At 40.3% G+C, this 21,317-nt stretch overlaps 1 protein-coding gene across 1 annotated transcript in view; it reads right to left on the bottom strand.

Moving 5' to 3' along the window:
- Positions 1-2,413: 2,413 nt before the first annotated feature.
- Positions 2,414-21,317, bottom strand: part of LOC107566941 (tenascin-X-like) — a 41,070-nt gene continuing 22,166 nt past the window's right edge. Inside the window, exons 5-15 of the mRNA XM_016252516.1 lie at positions 17,530-17,652; positions 9,418-9,561; positions 8,245-8,364; positions 7,878-8,033; positions 7,401-7,537; positions 7,081-7,213; positions 5,911-6,062; positions 5,451-5,547; positions 3,297-3,458; positions 3,051-3,214; positions 2,414-2,906 (exon numbers count right to left, since the gene is read on the bottom strand). Of these exons, the coding sequence (XP_016108002.1) occupies positions 2,820-2,906; positions 3,051-3,214; positions 3,297-3,458; positions 5,451-5,547; positions 5,911-6,062; positions 7,081-7,213; positions 7,401-7,537; positions 7,878-8,033; positions 8,245-8,364; positions 9,418-9,561; positions 17,530-17,652 (1,475 nt within the window). The 3' untranslated portion in view covers positions 2,414-2,819. The remainder of the gene's footprint in view (positions 2,907-3,050; positions 3,215-3,296; positions 3,459-5,450; positions 5,548-5,910; positions 6,063-7,080; positions 7,214-7,400; positions 7,538-7,877; positions 8,034-8,244; positions 8,365-9,417; positions 9,562-17,529; positions 17,653-21,317) is intronic.

Below are 21,317 nucleotides of genomic sequence, written 5' to 3'. Positions count from 1 at the left end.
CCTACCAAGTATTGAGTACATGTACAGTAAATGAACATACTTTTCAGAAGGCCAACAATTCAGTAAAAATGTTTTTTTTAATTGGTCTTACGAAGTATTCTAATTTGTTGAGATAGGGAATTGGTGGGTTTTTGTTAAATGTGAGCCAAAATCATCACAATTAAAAGAACCAAAGACTTAAACTACTTCAGTCTGTGTGCATTGAATTTATTTAATACACAAGTTTCACAATTTGAGTTGAATTACTGAAATAAATTAACTTTTCCACGACATTCTAATTTATTGAGATGCACCTGTACTGTCTGTGCAGTCAAGTCAACAATATTTCCAGAAATTGTGTCCCCAGCTAAGCAAGCCAAAGGCAACAGTGGCAAGGAACCAAAACTCCATTGGTAACAGAATGGAGAAAAAACCTTGGGGACCAGTTCTCCTTTGGCCAGACGAATCCAGCATGATGTGGTTTAATTCCGGGCTGCAACACAAGTCAGATTGAGCAGAGGATTCCAGAAATTGTGTCCCCAGCTAAGCAAGCCAAAGGCAACAGTGGCAAGGAACCAAAACTCCATTGGTAACAGAATGGAGAAAAAACCTTGGGGATCAGTTCTCCTTTGGCCAGACGAATCCAGCATGATGTGGTTTAATTCCGGGCTGCAACACAAGTCAGATTGAGCAGAGGACTCATCTGGTTCCCGTGGTCTTGTGGATCGTTTTAAGATTTTAAACTGTGTTGAGGAAGTGTTAAAAGATGATGACCCATTTTGAAAGTGCTGCTTCTTTTAAAACTCCTGTGGATTTTAACGATGAACGGATTTTACACCACTGTGACTGTGACCAGCTTCGTGCTGAAGTGCTTGCTCTTAAAAACTTTGTTTTAGAACTGGAAAATAATTTTAAAGACTCCGGGCTGCAACACAAGTCAGATTGAGCAGAGGACGTTTTAAGATTTTAAACTGTGTTGAGGAAGTGTTAAAAGATGATGACCCATTTTGAAAGTGCTGCTTCTTTTAAAACTCCTGTGGATTTTAACGATGAACAGATTTTACACCACTGTGACTGTGACCAGCTTCGTGCTGAAGTGCTTGCTCTTAAAAACTTTGTTTTAGAACTGGAAAATTATTTTAAAGACTCATTTTAACCGTGAAGTGTGTTTTAGAGAGACTGTGGAGTTAAATTTTTTAAGGTGGAGGAGTATGTGAAGGAGAAACTGGCGGTGTTGGAAAAAGAGGTTGTGGAGTGTTTTAGGAGGAGAGATAAACAGTTGGCGAAACAAATGCAGGACAAAAAGAAACTTCCAGAACCCACTGTTTCCCCTCACACCGAAACCACCAACACTGCGCCTGCCATCAGCAGCTCCGCTTCACCTCCACTTTACTGTTCCACCATCTCAGCAATTTCACTGACCAACAACAGAGCGAAGGTATAGAAAGTACCAGGGAGGAACCGCGCCACCTACCCAGGGTTACCCAGGCTGGTACCGACTGTCACCTTTCTGCAACGGTTCCCCAGCTCCTTCCAGCAAACTAGGGCCCGCCTGGGACTGCCTGGTTTTAGCTAATTTATTTCAAAGACATTTTAAGCCACACTGGAAAGAGGGTATACATTTTATGGACAACGGGGTGACAGAACTCTTAAAGGTCTAATTTCTTCCCCGAGGTGCCGTAGGCAAAGGGGGGAGACTATGTGACACTGTCACACAAGGGACATGTTTTAACCGCTCTATTTATTACAGTGATTTTGTGTATTATAAAGTTTTAATTGGTTTACATGTTCTTAAGTCCATTTTATGCCTCTTATCCATTTTAGTGGGTGTGTGAGTCTTTAAGAACTGTATGGTTGGCCTGTCACAGGAAGCAAGAACCCCATAAAAAGAGCAGCATGGCAAACATTCAGTGGACTTGAGGCGCTCAAAACAGACCATTAAATTACCACAGCATTTTAAAGACTGAAAATTACTGAAGGACACTTATAGATCATTTGTTTTAATACTGATGTAATGCGGCGTTTAAGATAAAGGGGGGAGGTAATGTGGTGTATAGGGAAAATGTGGTGTTATTGATGAACGTGTGCATTGTATTTGGTACCTCTGGGTTTCTGTATATAGGTGGTATTATTTAAGTAATGTGATGGAGTCATGTGTGCTGTCCATTTTTCAAGTAAAGTGTGCAAATGGCACTTGTCTGTATCTGCCACATTAATATGTAGCAATGGAGTACAACATTACACTGATTGTGTTTCTTAACACTTGCAACACTATTTTCTTTTATTGCCTACAAAGCTAGATAGTTTGGAATGCGAGAAAAAAAAACTTGCCCAAAATGATCGTTAACATGTTTTTTAATATCAAATATATATATATTTTTTATAGAACCATAGAATGTTTAAAAAACTAACATATACCAACTTACAGCTTTTTTATTTTATGAAATCTTTCTGTTAGACACTGAAATATGGTACATACAAAGCAATATGAATACAAACATCAGACTCTTGGTAGTTCAAGCTGATATGCGTGACACCTAGTCCACAGCTTCATCGTAGAGAAGAAGGCAGTGCATAATATTTCCTCCAGCTGCTGTGGGGCATCCCAATGCACAGAGAATCCAAACACTGTACAATCCTACATATAGACTATAGATGAACAGCCTTTTGGGCCTTGATATATTACAATTGGAGTATGTGTGTAGATGTAATTATGTAGATTGATTGTGTGGCTATACGTGCAGTAATGATACTTGCTTTTCAATGATGGTGTGTTTAGGTTTATGTCCCTAACGGGAGGGCGTCCCAGCTCTCCTGCAATAATGCATTTCTCCTCATGTTCAGGGCCTGAATGAGGCTGGGCGGAATTTCATCTCAGTGAAGGGAATGGAGAAATCCTTGCCTTTCCACTTGGTCCAGATCACTCCCTGAGAGAAACCAAACACAGACCTTACAACTGGTGCAGAACAATGGACTTGATACTTGAAGATATATATCTACGTGTGTGTGTGTGTGTGTGTGTATATATATATAATATGGCTGTATGTATTGCGTGAAGTCAGCTGCTTTACCTGGTGGTTGGTGTCTGTGTTATAGAGGCCGTTGAGATTGGCCTCATGGCAGTTCTTATACCACCAGCCGCCTCTATAGGACATGGCACAGCGCGTGATGAATGGCTGAGGGTCTCTGTCCCGCGTGGAGAACGGCCGTCCGTTATGGTAAGTCAGTGAGTCACCTATACATGAAGATGAGTTTTACAGGTGTACAGCCTCATCCTGCCTACATGCACGTGTAGAAGCTGTTCATGATGGACTCACCGGCTGTGCCAGAATATCCAGACACTCTGACAGTGTAGTGTTTTTTCACACTGTCGACAGTGAATGAGGAATAGTGTGCGTAAACCAACTCGTCTCCTGCTCTGAGGTCTACTCTCAGGGTCATTGGACTCATCTTAGTGAAGTTATGAAGCTGCTCATTTCCTAAAGCAGGGAGAAGACATCATGTCATCCTCTAGAGCAGTGGTTCTCAACCTTTTTTTCCACCGGGCCGCACTATGGTCCAAGTGCGAGTCTCGCGGGCCGCAGGCATATCATTGACATATTACGTCAGCAATACAAACCAACCTGATTTAATAATATTATAGCCTAAATATTATATCTAATCGATTACATTCATTGAAATAAATAAATAATTCTACTCCCCATAAATAACACCCAATTTTGTGAACTTCGGCTCGAAAGGAGTAACAGCACAATTATAGGCGGAGTTTCACTTTACTGCGTGGGGGGCCCCCACTGGCAGACGAGCCACGAGCACTTTTTTATATGTTCTACATTTCATGTATTTATGTAACACATATTCTACATTTAAAAAAATAATTTAGAATGAACAATAACTGCTGTACAAAGAGTAAAAAAAAACAAAAAAACATACCTAATACAGAAAAGCCGCCTCTTGTTCTGAATTGCGCAGATGACCACTATCTTTCTTTCATCTCTTCTGATAAATTTTCAGTCAAATCGTTTTCTGTGTGCTAGATTAGAGCTGGAGCCCTGCATTTCAGACTTTTTTACGCCCCTCGGGCTGGGCTTCGGGACAATTTTCACGCCATAGTTCAGACGCGGGGCCTCGGGCCTGTTTTAGGCTTCTCCTTATTTTTATATTTTAAACATCCATCAATTAGTGATGAAAAAAGATTGCCGCACTGGTGGAAACAACACGAGACCGTGCTACCGAGACTGTGAGAGCGGCTGGACGGTGTTTAGTGTTCAGCAGCAGCAGTTGAAGAGTTCTGCGTTCAAATGCATGCAATAGGCTTAAGTTTGCCGCAAAGCATCTGCAAAAGTAATTACCATAAATGTGTCAGGGGGAAACAGTAAGGAGATATTTTAATAATTTACTAATAAACTAGTGTTTTCTGAGTCGGTGTCGCAAGGATGAAGTTGTCGATCCTGACTCGCCATCTCTTCATTAGACGCACCTTTAGAGAGAAGTGCATCTTTATGGATTATGATCCTAATGAAAGAGTTTTTGTTTTTGATTTGTTTTATTTTGTTAAGTAGTAATTTAAAGCTTTCTCTAGATATATTTATCATGTCTGTGAGGCATGTATTCGCTGAGTTTCGGTTCATTTTTGTGAAGTGCTCCTGTTGAAGAAGAAACGGCAGAAAGCGCATCATGTTTGATTATTTTATTAAAGCACAACGTTTTGTTGATATTGTGAATACACAAATAAAAGTGTATTTCGTACTTTACAGTTACGAATGATCTATTACTCTTATCTTTATGAGCAAAAATGACTGCGTATCTACTGAAAAAAATGCAAGTGATCGCGCTGGCGCCTCCATGTCCTGCAAAGCGCGCTTCAGCTTCCACTCTCCGCACAAACTACTGGATACAGCGCACATTTATCTAGGTTTAACGTTTAAACATTGTTATATGCTTGAACTGTTTAATATCTATGGATTTTATTTTAGTCAAGTCGTGATGATTTGAGAAGGCTAAATTGATCAAACATATGCTCACTGTCTGCCGCTGGACACTTGGTCGTTACTTTAAATGCGTAACGTTAATTAGGCTATGTGAGTACTGCTCATGTCTGAAAATAGTATATGAAAAACAAAATTATTTTTCATAAAAACATTAAGCTATAGCTTATATTTATTTAGTACATTTTTAAATGAATGTAAAAACTCAAATGAATTGTAAAACTGAAAGTATTTTTTTTAAATTGTGTTCAGCATGGTGGGCCGCATTTGAATTTGTGACGGGCCGCATGCAGGCCTGTTACACAAATGTCTTCACTGTAAAACAGTGGGATTGTAATAATACAGTGTCCACTGCTTTTCCCATGTTTATGCTGTTTCAGAGAAATTATGCTCTGCCTTTGCATCAGAAGAAGTGTGGTCCTGCATGATGACATAGGGACTTACCAGAGGAAACTAACAGAGTGTGAAAACTGCATTTCTCACCGAGCCAGAATTCCCCATCCAGTGCTCCAAATCCATTGCTGTATTCACGCCAGCTCCTGAAGAAGTTCGTCTTCCCATCCTTTCTTCGCTGAAAAACCTGGACACTCAGACACAGAGATGATGCCACTTCAACAGGGAATGCTTAACTAACATCTCTTTATGGAATATTGTGAAATATTATTAGATGTTACTAATGCATCACAAGCATCACTATTACTGTTGCTCCTACTGATGTTTAGAGATCTGAACAAACTGCTATCAACCAACTCATTCCACACCACAGTCATTTTTGCTACACATGAGTGATGCTTCAAATCAAATGTGGTTATTTTTGACATTAGTAACTGTGTGTGTGGAAATAGAAATCTTTCTATAATAAGTAGTCGAACACAAATTAATTTCCTCCTGACCTGGTGAATGAAGGACTAGTAAAGATGTGATATGACTCATTGATTCATACCGTCCAGCCTCCTCCATCAGTCTCCATGTCACAGTAAAGCATCAGCGGCTTTCCCTCGCGGCCCTGTGGAAACACCTCCACGATGCCAGACTCCAGCGCTCCGTTCTGCTTCTCCTGCGAACAGTCAGAGGGAAAGGAGAACCGGAGGTTCCCTGAGAGAGAGAGCAGAATGACTGGGTGAACCTCATGAAAATGTGTCCAGCTCACACTTCACCTCAAGGTAAGGTAAAAAAAATAAATAAAATGTAATGAATGAGATTTTTTTTCACATAAAGAAATAAATAATTCAGTGCATCTGATCAGTGCATTTTTTCTCACTATGCCCAATAATAATTCACAGTAAATTCTTGGTTACACTTTATTTCGATAGTCCACTTTAGACATTCTACTAACTATAAGTAACTTTGTAACTACATGTCAACTACATGTCTACTAACTCTCAGAGTAGACTGTTAGGGTAGGTTTAGGGTTAGTAGAATAAGTTGACAAAGAAAGTGTTAGAAGATTTTAATCAGACAGTCTACTAATACTCTACTAACTGCTAGTTGACATGTAGTTGCAAAGTTACTTACTGTTAATAGAATGTCTAAAGTGGACTATCGAAATAAAGTGTTACCAAATTCTCAACAACATGATCAAAAAGCAATGTTTTTAAATTTAAATCAGCAAAAAGCAGTGCTACAGATAGGCCATTGTCATGATGTATGAGTTAGTAATATAGTGTCTATTCAGATCAATTCAGACACTTTTGCCATTGATCTTTGGTTTGTTTGTTTATTATGACTAATCACATAGATCAAATTTTTCCACAAATATTTAAGCACACTTAGTTAATAACTGACAGAAAATGCTACTATAAAAAAAATCTGAATGTATTATTGTTAAAATGTGTCCTGCACTGAGAATTTGGGAAATGTGTTTAAATGTGAATTAATATAATGTCCACGCAAAACATAATGGTTCTAAAATAGGCCTAGTTTTATTTGCTAAATCTAGTTCTCATTGGGTTTTTCACATTTAGTCATTTAGCAGATGACAGATGATTTTATGCTGAAATGTGTCCTTGACATGTTTTTGACAGGCTTTTTGAGATTAATCTGACAAATGCGCTAGGGAAAAGGGATGAACTGCTGTTGGATGTTTGCAGAGACATCAGAGAGTCATCAGTACCCGTGGTGAAGCCTGTAGAGACGGTGCTCATGTACAGACCGTCCCGCTCGGCCTGCAGGTGCGCTGTGTATGTTGAAGATGGGTACAGTCTGGTTAACTTCAACTCCTTGACCGCGGGGCCAAGAATCACTTCCTGTGAAGAAGAAACAACTATTTATATAACTATTACAGACCGTCGGTTCACACAGTTACTGCTCAATGTAATGAGAGCGGTGGGTAAAAGAGGCTGTTTTATGGGGACAAACTGGCATTGCTGTCATAACTCACACTGTACTGCTGATATACTGTAGACAGATGTTCAGCTGATGTGAAAGTCTGACCTTACTGTCCTGACCATCCGTGTAATAGCTGAGCTTGTAACTGCTGACGGCTGATACAGGTGGTTTCCAAGACAGCACCGTGGTACGAGACGTAACCTGACTGGCTCTGAGATCAAGAGGACCATCTGCTTTTTTACCTGAAACATAGTTAGGAAATCTTCTGCCTTAAACAAAAAATAGCACAAGCATGCTTTTGTAACCAACATTTCATAAAAGAAGTTTGTGACCTTTTTTAATAAAAAAATTCTATATCTTTCAATAACTATGAACATGAAAATGTCATGTTCATAGTTATTGTGAAGAACTATACCTATGGGAAATTGAGAACTGACTTCATGCATCTGCTAAAAATCACTAGACTTAACTAACAGCCATTGAGTAAAAAGTGACGTCAGTCTTGAGAAAAAAAACCTCTGGCTCGTATTCAAGGCAGCTGACCTAATGATTGCTAAGTGAACAGGAGACGGTGATGCTAACCGCTGGATGTTGTGAAGGCTGTGGTGGCTCTGGAGCTGCTCAGGTCTCCCAGCTGGCTGTGAACACTCACTCTGTACCGTGTGGAGGATTGCAGCGCCTGCAGCTGCTCTTCTGCAGTGTTGCCAGACACTCTGATGCTGATTCCAGACCCAGGTGCTTATCAGAGGAAAAACACAGGCATGTCAATTTTCAGGAATATTGAATAGTGTGTCAGTTCTTACTTTTCTGATGTAAAGGTATAAAGCACATTGTAGTATCAGTGAGTAAATGTCCCATCTTACATTGCATGTCCAACAACAATACTCAAAGTATTTAAGATGGGACATTTAAACTCTATTACGTAGCAACAGTTGCAGACTTAGCTCACCTGCCTCAGAACTATACACAATGACATAGTGGTCGACGGTTGCCAAGGCGGGTCTCCACAGCAACAGCGCTTTACTCTCTGTGACGTTTATGGCCCTCAGGTCTGTGGGTGGGTCGGGCACTGAGAGATACACGATCGATCAAAATTACTGCGGAGTTACTGCCTTAAATGGAATAGCAAGCATAATTTTTTAACTCTCTGCCATTGTTTGTCTGACACTGGCAAACAGGTACAGCAGGCCTATGTTTCCAGTGTTGTTATGCCACACCATTCAAATAAACTAACTGCTGATAACAACAACTTTAATATTCTGTAACTTTAATGCAGGTTCAGAATTTTATATTGTTTTTTTCTCATTTTCACTTCCTGTAAAAAACTGAAACATTGCAACCATAACGATTGCAACTCTGTTTTAGAGGGGAATTGCTTTTGCTTGCTTAGTTTTCAGTATATAGTTTTAAAACTACAATTATTACTTGTAGTATTGCAAACGACACTGCGTGTGCGTGGATATGTACTGATTTTATAAGCAACACTCAAACAATGATATGCTTAGTATTTTAATAGTGCGAAACGCTGGTCTGATGTTTATTACAAACACACAGTATGATTAAAAATAAATATATAAAGGATAAAATGCTTGGGACTGCCGTATCAATACAAGATTTTGTGAAAAACTGAAAAAAGGGGGAAATCATGATGTCACAATTATTCCGATTTCAAATCCAGGCATTTCAGATGGGTAGAAAAGAACAATTCATATTTGAAACTGTGGAGTTAGTTTTGAGTTATGAAACTTGCAGTACATTTTCATTGTAGAGTAACCTCTCATATGTGTAAATATAAAGAACTTTCTGATTCTCCATTTCATGAGCCCTTTAAGTAAAATCAAAATTGTACCAAAGTGAAAACAATGACTGAACTTTATTCAACTACTTATAATGAAAATCAAGCAAAAAAAAAATCAAAGCTCAAATTCATAAAGTAGTAGTAAGCACAACAAGTCCTGTGACAAGTTCAGTCCTCCAGGAGTATCCTGAGGTTAAATACCTAATTGAGACACAACAGTGACAGTTCATGAATCTATCAGCCCTGCACATCCTTTAGTTATCAGCCTTGATCTTTAACCACTGGTTCCCTATATTACTCTTTCTAGAATGATGGGTAACTTACAAGTGGTTGCAGTATCCTGGATGGAGTCACTTTCGTCTTGTCCAAGTACAGACATCACACGGACCTCATAGGTGGAGCCAGGAGACATCGGCGAGAGGGCCAGATGGACAGACTCTGAGTCCACGCTTACAGAGATTGGCTCACCTGCATTACACGAACAAGAACCACATATACAATACAAGAAACAAAAGACGCATATTTGACACTTTCAATCAGCAGGGTCAGTAAAAGGTGGTGCTTAACCTTCTTCTTCTTCTTTTTTCTTTTTATGAAATTTATAATTTATTCAGCCCCAAATCATGCAATAATAGGACTGTGGGCCACACACTTTTAGGAAGACAAGACAAAAGAAGATAACTGACATAAATACATTTTGTCTAATGCCCACAAATGGGTGCAGAGAAAAAGCTCAAAGATCAAAAAGTCTAAATTTGAACAAGGAAAAAGTTCAAAATTTTACTCTGCTGATACCTATTGATGAAGCATTGCAGATTCAGGCTGTTGATCTTTTTTTTTTCATCTGGATGTGAAAGTTTATGCACGTAAAATAAATATATTTTGTTTGAAAACATTCCAGAGTAATATTTATGTTGTTTTGTCAGAACAATTTTCATAAATTCAGAATGTTTTTGAGCAGCATGATTTATAAGTTGAAAGGAAATCGATTAAACTAAATCACAGCATTACAGCGGTTTTGCTGTAGTTCTTGTAAAATTTTAAATTTCAAAGAATTTCTCAATTAATAAAAAGTGGGTAAATGTAGTAATAACAGTAAAACACAGTAACATTCAAAACTTTTAACATTTTTGCACATTCACTCATTATTGAGAAGTTGCTGATCAGGTACAACATAGTTTTAATTGAAAAAATAATTTGCTCACTTTTTGGGACAAATTAGACCCGGAATGTGAAAGGTGTACAGCTTTTAATGCATTAACTGTTCTGTCTGTAAAGATGACATACTTGAGATTACTTTACTTTTTATTGTTCTCATCAACTTCTTTCACATCATTGAACTGCATGAAAACATTCAAGTGTCAACGTCATTTTCCATTCCAAACCCTTAAAGTAACCGCCATTCATTCTGTCTCATTAACGTAATGAATGCATTACTTTAAGATAAGTGTGAAAAGATGTTAAGTAATCCTGAAAGTGTGCAGGCCGAAGTCTGGTAAGTCTTCCCTGCTGCAGATGGTGGCCGGATTGTCACCGGATGTTGTGCTTGGGGGCAGAGGGCACGAAGAACTCAACAGAAAGCAGGGGAGCATAAGTGTCCTTGGTGTGACCCACACCAGAAGGGCACAGTTCTTTCCTAAGCCAACGGGAACCATTAGATAGGTGGAATGTAACTGGATCTAATGGCTTTTGTGGCTGCTGTGGCTGTGACCAGAAAGTGTGGAGTTTGTTTTTCTTGTGTGGCCGCTGAACCCGCACCCAGTCCAGCAGGAAGATTCTGGGAATCCGGGCCTTTTTTTTTGCATTGTATCTGAAGTAATACAATGAGATACAACAAGGCCTCATTGAAAGAGCAGCCTTGAGCCAAGTGACCTCTCTTTAGCGACCGATTAAATCTCTCTATGCCCCCATTTGACTGGATGATAGTAAGCTGTTTGCATGTGTGTGATCCCTTTGCTTTGGATGTAACTGGCAAACTCCACAGACACTAGTTGAGGGGCATTGTCTGTCATGTAGCGTCTGCGTAGGATCATGCTGGAGTGTTGGACTGTTTATGGCTTAAAAGACCCTTTTAGCCTTTTGACATTTGCATATAAATTACAGTTCTGGTCAGAGATGTTACTTGTATAGGGGTTGTAAATTGCCTGTCATCAAGGTCCTTGGATGGTCGTTGGCATCCAAGCCCGGCGATCTCAGAGGTTCTGCCACCCTTCGCTACCCTTCCAGTAATGGTGGTCGCCATTTTGTGTGTCTGGCCTATAAACACTTCTGAGGCGGCAGCGTCCGTCTCCGCTCCAGTCCATGAGTATGCTCCAAAGCCTGCTCCAGTCCATGAGCCCACTCCAGTCCATGACCGCTCTAGTCCATGAGTCCGCTCCGGAGCCCGCTCCAGTCCATGAGTCCTCTCCAGAGCCCGCTCCAGTCCATGAGCCCACTCCAATCCATGACCGCTCCAGTTCATGAGTCTGCTCCAGAGCCCACTCCAGTCCATGAGTCCACTCCAGAGCCCACTCCAGTCCATGAGTCCGCTCCAGAGCCCACTCCAGTCTATGACCGCTCCAGTCCATGAGTCCGCTCCAGAGCCCTCTCTAGTCCATGAGCCCATTCCAGTCCATGACCGCTCCAGTCCATGAATCCGCTCCGGAGCCCACTCTATTCCATGAGCCCACTCCAGTCCATGAGTCCGCTCCAGAGCCCACTCCAGTCCATGACCGCTCCAGTCCATGAGTCCGCTCCGGAGCCCACTCTAGTCCATGAGCCCACTCCTGTCCATGACCGCTCCAATCCATGAGTCCGCTCCAGAGCCCACTCCAGTCCATGACCGCTCCAGTCCATGAGACCGCTCCAAAGCCCACTCCAGTCCATGACCGCTCCAGTCCATGAGTCTGCTCCAGAGGCTGCTCCAGCCCAAGAGCTCAGTCCTGTGTTGGCCCTTGCCCATGACCTCCCTGCCTGTCCTGTCTCAACCACAGAAGTCGCCCTTGTACTCCCTGTCTATCCTGTCACAGCCAAGGAGGATGTCCCTGAACTCTCTGCTTAGCCTGTCATGTCCAAGGAGGCCATCTCTGAACCCGTTGTCAGTCCTATCACGGCCATGGAGGTTGTTTCTGAATTCATAGACTGACCTGACACGACCATGAAAGTCGTCCCTAAACTCTCTGAATGCCCAGTTTCTGCTACAAGGACCGTTTCTAACTTCTCTGTGCTCTCTATTGCAGTTCTGTCTGCTCCACCTTGGTGGCCTTCAGATCCACTATGGTGGGATCCAGTTTAGCCTGAGCCTTCTTGGTGGTCCCCTGCACCATTAGCTCCAGTGAAGTGGTCCTCAGCTCCATCAGCTCCACCCTGGTGGTCATCTGCTCCACAGTGGGGATCTTTTGTCCCTTCTACTCTGCCCTGGTGGTCTTGTGTTCCGTCTGCTCTGCTCTGCCAGCTCCACCCTGGCTCCCTGGTTTACCTCTGTCTCCAGGCCCTCTTCCACCATTCCTCCCCCTGACCCACCTCTGCTCCGCCTCCCTCCTGGACTTGAACTTTTGTTGTTGTAAGCCTGGAAGCCCCTTCTTTGAGGGGGCGGGGCATATGTCATGATCCCAGTCTGTGTTCCTCTGTCTTGTATTCAAGGACTTTTATGTTGAAGTGTTTCTCTGCCCCCAGTGTGTCTGTCTTCACTTCCTGTGTTTAGTTCCTGTTTCCTGTTCTACCTTGTTCGTTGTCATGATGATTCATCGGTTTCACCCCCTTGTTAGCCCTTGTATATATACCTCTGCGTTTGCCTTGTTCAGTGTCAGTCTTTGTTTTCCTGGTGTAAACTCCAAATGTGCATTACAAACAAAATGTGATTATTTAAAGGGGGGTGATTCTATTCTATACCCACTATATTTCTCATCAAACAACCAGACTAACGAATGACTTGACATAAACCATATTGTGTCTAGAGCCTTAGACAGGGCTTATGTCTGTGTAGACATAGTGCCAGAGAAGTAGGGTATTATTGGTGTTTATTTCAGGAATGTGAATGTAACTCACATCTGCACCCACATTACTTATTAGTCCACTTCTCTGGTACATCGCCTTTAAAAAAAAAAATCTCTCTCTCTCTCTCTCTCTCTCTCTCTCTCTATATATATCCTTTGACTGCACTTCTCGCGTGCAGCCCCTTTAAAAAAAAAAATCTCTCTCTCTCTCTCTCTCTCTCTCTCTCTCTATATATATATATATGTGTGTGTGTGTGTGTGTGGCAAAGCTGCGCAATGCCCTGGACAGCACGGAGAGAATGCATTTTCATATAGTGAAGCGCAAACCAGTATTGATTTAAGGATAAATCTACTGCAGTCATAACTTTGGTGCACAGTGATGTTTCATTGCTGAATCAGTTGAGTGAGTGATTCAATGAACCAATAATATAGGCATCCACTTGAGTTTTATACCTAAATTAATCTGTGATTTGTATGAATCATTTAAATAAATGACTCATTCAGTAATACTATGACTTGCCACCACCTAATGGTGATATAACGTTCATAATCCAAATATCATTACATTTCTTTAATTGATTTCCCATGTATCTATTCAAAATTGTTTGTTTAAACCATTAATCTAATTAAATTATGCAATTGTAATTGTAAATTTACCCCTACATTTGACTAGGTTGAGCATGCTGCTTACTCCTTTTTCTAAAGGAACAACAGCCTCATTTTGTGTAGTTTATGTCAATGTTACTTCATTTAATGGTACATGCTGTTCTAGCTGGGGTAATTTGTAGAATAAGTACAGCCCAAACAATGACTTAAGCCCAGGCCCCCAGCCTCCTAAATCATGCCCTGAGTATATATTTTTTTTATTGTAAATTGGCCAACTTCATTAAATCATGACGTTAAATCCACAGTTCAATAAAGTCAATCACTGTAACAACAGTACCACTTTGAGTAACCAACAGCATGTATTATATAGGTTTAACATGGTAATGGGATAATGACACATTACAATACATTTGTGTAAACTTCTCTATGTAAAATAACAACCAAATCGAATCAAATCAAATAGAATAATAACCAAAATGACGTGTCAAGTAACTTTATGCTAAGTATCTATCATTTTGACGATAGTGGTCCTGACAGAAATGAGTAAACAAATTATCTGAAGTTAGACGGTAACACATATTGCTGCCATGAGTGTAATGTGAAATGGGAAGTTGAACAGAGCCTTGTTCCCATACTGGACATTCATGTGTATAAGACCAATGACATAGATTGCACAACTTCCATATTCAAACAAATTCAGAGAGGGCAGCTGGAGGGTCAAATATGGCAGGAAATGTTCGTAAGTGGCCATATTAAGTAGTGAGACTTTAGCCCCTGTGTCCAGTAGCAGGGGAATCTAAGAGTCCACTATTTTAACAGTGCATATAGAAAAACCTGCTGAATTGGTGTTGACTGAATGAATAATAGCAGGGCTTGTAACATTAGCATGTGGATTTTGCTGTGTAGAAGCTTGAACTGGAGCAGACCCCACACCATTTTGCAAAGTGCTTCAGCTGGACAGTCAAGGGCATGAGATGAGCCCTTACACTTGATTCATGTGCTGTGTTTAATTTAGCAGCGCACTGGGTAGCAGAATTGATTTGAGGCCAGAATTACAGCTTTCTCTTAAGTGAGATCATCATCTTCCAATAACAGCCACTCCTGAACAACTGTATTATTTGTTTTCTCAATTAACTGATCTTGTATCATCTCACCTGATAAAGTACCAAAACGGCATGGTTTTGCCAGCTCTCTTAAGTCAGTGACATATTGAACAATCGACCAGTGCACTGTCTGCATTGTTGGAACTGTAGATATTGTAGGAGTTTTTTTTTTTTTTTTCAAAATGTTGATTTAAAGGGGTCATATGATGTTGCTAAAAAGAACATTATTTGGTGTAATGAAATGTGTTTATGCGGTTTAAGGCTTAAAAAAACAATATTTTCCATATACTGTACATTATTGTTTCTCTATGCCCCGCATTTCTGAAACGCGTCGATTTTTACAAAGCTCATCGGTCTGAAAAGCGAGGTGTGCTCTGATTGGCCAGCTATCCAGTGTGTTGTGATTGGCCGAATACCTCAAGCGTGTGACGGAAATGTTACGCCCCTTACCATACTGTGATCGACATTAAAAAAAACCCATTATAAACGAGGCATTTGTTGCATCCAGTGGGGACATAATTACGGATTATAATTTATACTGTCTTTTTACGCGTTGCGTTGCATGACATAATTACGGATTATAATTTATACTGTCTTTTTACGCGTTGCATTGCATCGCACCGCACCGCATCGCGTGAACATAAAACCATATCTGCATTTGTGATCGGAGAAATGACAAACAACAATCATCAGTGTTTGAATCATAAGTGACAAATTCTTTATATATTAAAAACGTACTAACAGTCTGTGAGTCAGAACAGCTGGCATTGTAGTCTACTCTACCAGGATCGGGAAACAGTCCTCCATAAAATGCGCTGGACACATCTGAATATTTGGGTCGAACTGTTCTGGAACAGTGTTGTAAATACAACTTAATCACTGATTTCTAGTCGTGTCCTCTTTTTGAGTAGTAGAAACAAAGTAGTTTCGCTTTCATATTGAAACACACAGCGTCACACACGACGGGCTTGAGTGAGCATTGGCCGGCGGACTCGACGAAGGAGCGGCCGGCGGGCTTGCAGCAACCATATGTGATGACTCCGGGCTGGACTCCTTTTCATCCACGTTGAAAGCCGATCCGGTGATCCACAGCGCGAAGTTGATGTATTTCCTCAGCGACCAGCATGGATCAGCTTTAGGCATGACGAAGCAGATATCGTCCTCTTTTGGAAGGCCAACCAAAGTAGTTTTGCTTTCACAACGAAACAGCGTCTTCATGGCATGGTGGCGGCGGCAGCAACAATACTACAGCGAGAATAAAAGTTATGCCTTCTTTCTTTGCGTGAACATTTGGGCGGCTTTATGCAAATCTTCCCACATCGTGACGTAGATATGTGGGGGCGTGTTAGAACGAGCCGTTTTAGGTAGGCATGGTTGACTTAACTTTTATAAAGAATATCTCTTTGATTTGAGACTTTAGTCTTTGCAACTTTACAGATCTTCTTTATGCACCAAGAGCTTGTAACACTCCAAAGAGAAAGGAAAAATTGAAATCACATCATATGACCCTTTTAATAGTGTCATCGCAGCAGCGCAATCAGCCGCATTTCAGAGTGTGCAAAAAACACGCTGTCCTTCGGCACCAAGACAGTGAAGGAGTATGGCCATTTTCCACTTCGTTGGGACAGTATCGAGACCCATTGCTAGCAGGTATGTTTCAAAAGACATTTTGCATCGCTCCCATGACCTTAGGCTCACCAGGATGGGGCAAAAAGTGGGAAAATCATCTGCCATCTTTGTTGCCAATTGTTCTGTCTGTAAAGAAGACTCATACTAGGAGCTTACTTTACTTTTTACTGTCCTCATCAACTTCTGAATTGTGTGAAAACATTCAAGTGCCCTGAATGTCAGCGGAGCCCCAGAGACAGATCCCCTGCGAAGACCTCATCACCTCGACGACCATCAACACGAGACCACAGGAACCAGACTAGTCCTCTGCTCAATCTGACCTGTGTTGCAGCCTGGAATTAAACTACACCATGCTGGTTTCGTCTGGCCAGAGGAGAACTGCCCCCCCCGACTGAGCCTGGTTTCTGCCAAGGTTTTTTCTTAATTTCTGTCACCAATGGAGTTTTGGTGTCCCGGCATCCTGGCCAAATTTGCCCATTGGCCTCTGACCATCATGGCCTCCTAATCATCCCCATACACTGATTGGCTTCATAACTCTTTCTCCTCTCCACCAATAAGCTAGTGTGTGGTGGGTGTTATGGTGCACTATGGCTGCCGTCGCATCATCCAGGTGGATGCTGCACACTGGTGGTGGTTGAGGAGTTTCCCCCGCTTTCATGTAAAGCGCTTTGAGTACCCAGAAAAGCGCTATATAAATGTAACAAATTATTTGGTTCTGATGTCATCAGAGAAGGAACGCCATTCTGGAGTAACTTTTCAGATTTTGATTAAAGACTACCAAGACACTTTTTTCTTTTCTTTTTTCGGTGGATTAACTTGCACGGATGAATTGTTCACATCAAGACTAGCAATGTGTGCTAACAAAGTAAACATTGTACATTTTTATTTCATGCAGACTTTAAAGTAAAATGTTAAAGTAACCACCAATCTCATTACTGTAACGAACATATTACTTTAACTAACCATCAGACTTTTAGTGTAATTAAGCATGCAACAATAAGACGCTTAAAGAAGTAATTGTGTACCCCTCTTTGTAGAAAGGACCATTTCCTATTACTTTGAGCTAGTTTCTTGAATTATGTACTGTTTTCTGATTTTTTTTCTTTTTCTGAGGTTTACGTTACCTTCTTGCACGTGAGTGTACGTGATCTTGAATCCAGACACCTTGCTCTTCGGTTTGGTCCAGGACACCTTGAAAGAGCTGTCGGTCACATCGCTGAAGGCAAGATTGGATGGAGGCTCGGGGCCTGGGTACAGAACATTAAATACAGGTAAACATCAGAAAGAGACAGAAAAGAGAAAGGCAGAAGAAAAAATAAGCTGACAGGAGATAACAAGTCAGAATCAAAAGATATTTGATGCAAAAAAGTAATGAATGCAAAACCAGAATAAAACATTGTTAAGCGGTACTTGTTTAATTGCATTCACAATTCTTTCATCTCTGACAACCCTTACATACGTGTCTCAGAAATAAGGCTGGTTATTGGTTATTTGAGTGAAAACATAAGTGTATATATGTGCAGTCGAAACATATATACAGTATATAGGCCACCGCCTATACAGAACCCCACAGAAACATCACTGTTAATGACTGACATGAAATCCTGCACAGGAGCAAGAAAACACAAGCGTGATATTATGATGCTGATGCTGCTCTTTTGAACCTGGAGAGGAGAAGAAAAATGCAAAGAAGAAATGAGTGAGGAAGTGAAGACACTGAGGAGGAAATGTGTACGGCCGTTAAGTGATTTCATTAAAAACAACACAATTTGTGTCTTGTTGGCCAACATGGAACAAGTTCTTTTACACGAGATTCAACCACTGCTGTTTGTTTGAAATCAAGGGGGGTGACCATGGTCTTACCCTAGACTGAGGGTGAGTGATGAGGGGAGATATGAAGATGGCTGACTGTAATCTTACCCTGGATGAGAGAAGATCAAAGCAGCAATAAATGGTGATGAGCAGGACTGTCTCATGAATATATCTTACTGTTTGTACCAGAACTCTATTTTGTATCTCCTGAATAGTCATCAAAAGGAATATTTCAGGTTAATATTCCTGGAATGGGACACGTAAATCTTCATAAGTTCTATTATTAGCATCAGCAGCATGTTGTCGATTACCACAGAAAATCATTTTGATTGATCCCTCAAAGAAGAACAAAAACATATTTACAGTAATGCACTTACAATGGAAGCATTTCCCATGCTTTAAAAGCAGAAATGCGAAGCTTGTATTTATGTTACCAAAAAAGCTGAGTTCGCAGTCTGAGTGTGATTCCAGTGCCCGTTTAGAATAAAATATAATTAGTTCAAATCAGACAGAATCATCATGGCATCAGTCTATGTTTATATTGATTTTACATAACTATTACAAAATGTAATTAATTTCACTTTTCTTCATTTTTACACACAGAAGGACCAGTTGAAATTATTTTCTGGCATAATCAATAGCATGCCACAGATGCTGCTTTTATTAACCAAGAATAAATTAACTAAATAAATTGTTGCATTAATCAGTGGTAACTCTCATATCCAAAATAAGGTTAATCTCAAAATAATAATAAAGTTATGTTAAATTAATTCAGCTAAATTGATAAAAAATACACATGTATTGAGTAGTAGCCATTATAGCAAAAATGTATTTGTGTAATCCAATGTTAATATTAGTTGTGAACAGTTAGTTATAACCATATGAATGGAGACAATGTTAAGGTGAAACTATTAAACAAACTGTTTTTTTGAAGGTATTCAAGACACATTTGCATGATGGGACTGTGTGGACAGACATACTGGCAGGCACAGTTTTTGCAGTAAAAGATGCTAATTACATACTGTTCTTCCACAGATGTATAATTTATGACAGGTAGGGGTGTGAATTTTTGCATTCGAGTTGATTCCTCTAGCAATTTATTGTAATTTGTCAAAAATGATTTTTGTAAATTCAGAGTGATTCAGTTCAACTCAATACACTGACCAACATTTTAAAAAGCATACATATCCTCTAAAGTAAAAAAAAAAAAAAAAGTAAGAAAGAAAGACAAACTGCTTGATTGCACCAAAAGCAACTTGAAGGTAAAGCATGTGTTTACTTTAAAAATGTGTTCCAGAACTAATTACTTACTACTTACTACTTACTTTAGTACTACTTACTAAAAGTGTCATTATAATCCAAATATCACAACATGATGTAATCTGAAATGTTGTATTGTTTTGTATTACCTCGAAAACACAGATAGGAACTGACACATATTATATTTGAACTGAACTGAGCTGGATGATGACATCACTGAATCATCAATGAACTGACTTTAACTGGAAAATTGAGTGTTTAATATCGTCCTCTTGCATTATTGACACACTGTTTTCCTGTTTAACACTGTAAAGATGCTTTGACACAATCAGTATTGTATGAAGGGCTATACAAATAAAGGGGGTCTAATGCTATTTCATGCATTCTGCGTTGTTTACACTGTTAAGAGTTGGATTCTTATGTGCGCGCACACACTCAGCGACCCGAGTGATAGTGAGCCGCTCTACACGTTTCGTTCATGGTTAACTTACTGAAGTCATCGGCAGCGCTGCAGTTACTTGCTTTTAGTACTACTTACTAAAAGTGTCATTATAATCCAAATATCACAACATGATGTAATCTGAAATGTTGTATTGTTTTGTATTACCTCGAAAACACAGATAGGAACTGACACATATTATATTTGAACTGAACTGAGCTGGATGATGACATCACTGAATCATCAATGAACTGACTTTAACTGGAAAATTGAGTGTTTAATATCGTCCACTTGCATTATCGACACACTGTTTTCCTGTTTAACACTGTAAAGATGCTTTGACACAATCAGTATTGTATGAAGGGCTATACAAATAAAGGGGGTCTAATGCTATTTCATGCATTCTGAGTTGTTTACACTGTTAAGAGTTGGATTCTTATGTGCGCGCACACACTCAGCGACCCGAGTGATAGTGAGCCGCTCTACACGTTTCGTTCATGGTTAACTTACTGAAGTCATCGGCAGCGCTGCAGTTACTTGCTTGAGAAGACTGTCTCTAAAGATGTGTGTTTTTGGATGTGAGGAAAAAATAAACTTCTTCACTGTTATGGCCAGAGAAGAACTGGCCCCCCGACTGAGCCTGGTTTCTCCCAAGGTTTTTTCTCCATTCTGTCACCGATGGAGTTTTGGTTCCTTGCCGCTGTCGCCTCTGGCTTGCTTAGTTGGGGACACTTCATTTCCAGCGATATTGTTGACTTGATTGCAAATGATTGCACAGATACTATTTAAACTGAACTGAGCTGGATGATGACATCACTGAATTCAATGATGAACTGTCTTTAACTGAAAAATGAGTGTTTACTATTGTCACTTTGCATTATTGACACTATTTTCCTAATTAATGCTGTTCAATTGCTTTGACACAATCTGTATTGTTAAAAGCTCTATATAAATAAAGGTGACTTGACTTGTTATGTGAACAGTGGATGCTATTTGTTTTTTCCGGGGCAGCAACGGAGTTTCACGAGCGTGTTTGTTGTTCCCGTCACTTCGGTGACGAAGGTTTTATAACAAGGTACATTCTGACACTGGATTTGTACATCGTTTGATACTGAAAGACAGAGCAGTCCCAGCGACAAAAGATCCCGGTCATGACTAGGAACTGCTGTAAAACTGCATCAAATGTCTGTGTTTGTCTTGCCAATCGGCCCGTGAGTGCTCGCGACTCTTCAGCTCTGAGCTCTGGCTGTTCTCGGAGAGAATCGTAAGCTGTATCTTTCATTATAAATCTGATAAAACTGAAGACTCTTCGGAGAAGTGAATGATGCAATACTACACTATAGGTACTAAAGTCGCCTTTATTTCATAGCACTACAGCACAGATTTAAGCAGCAGGAAATA

The sequence above is a fragment of the Sinocyclocheilus grahami genome, unplaced genomic scaffold (genome assembly GCF_001515645.1).
Source record: "Sinocyclocheilus grahami isolate Dianchi unplaced genomic scaffold, SAMN03320097.WGS_v1.1 scaffold1116.1, whole genome shotgun sequence".
NCBI lineage: Eukaryota > Metazoa > Chordata > Actinopteri > Cypriniformes > Cyprinidae > Sinocyclocheilus > Sinocyclocheilus grahami.
Note: the sequence above shows the minus strand (reverse complement) of the source record. Positions and strands in the feature narration are given on the sequence as shown.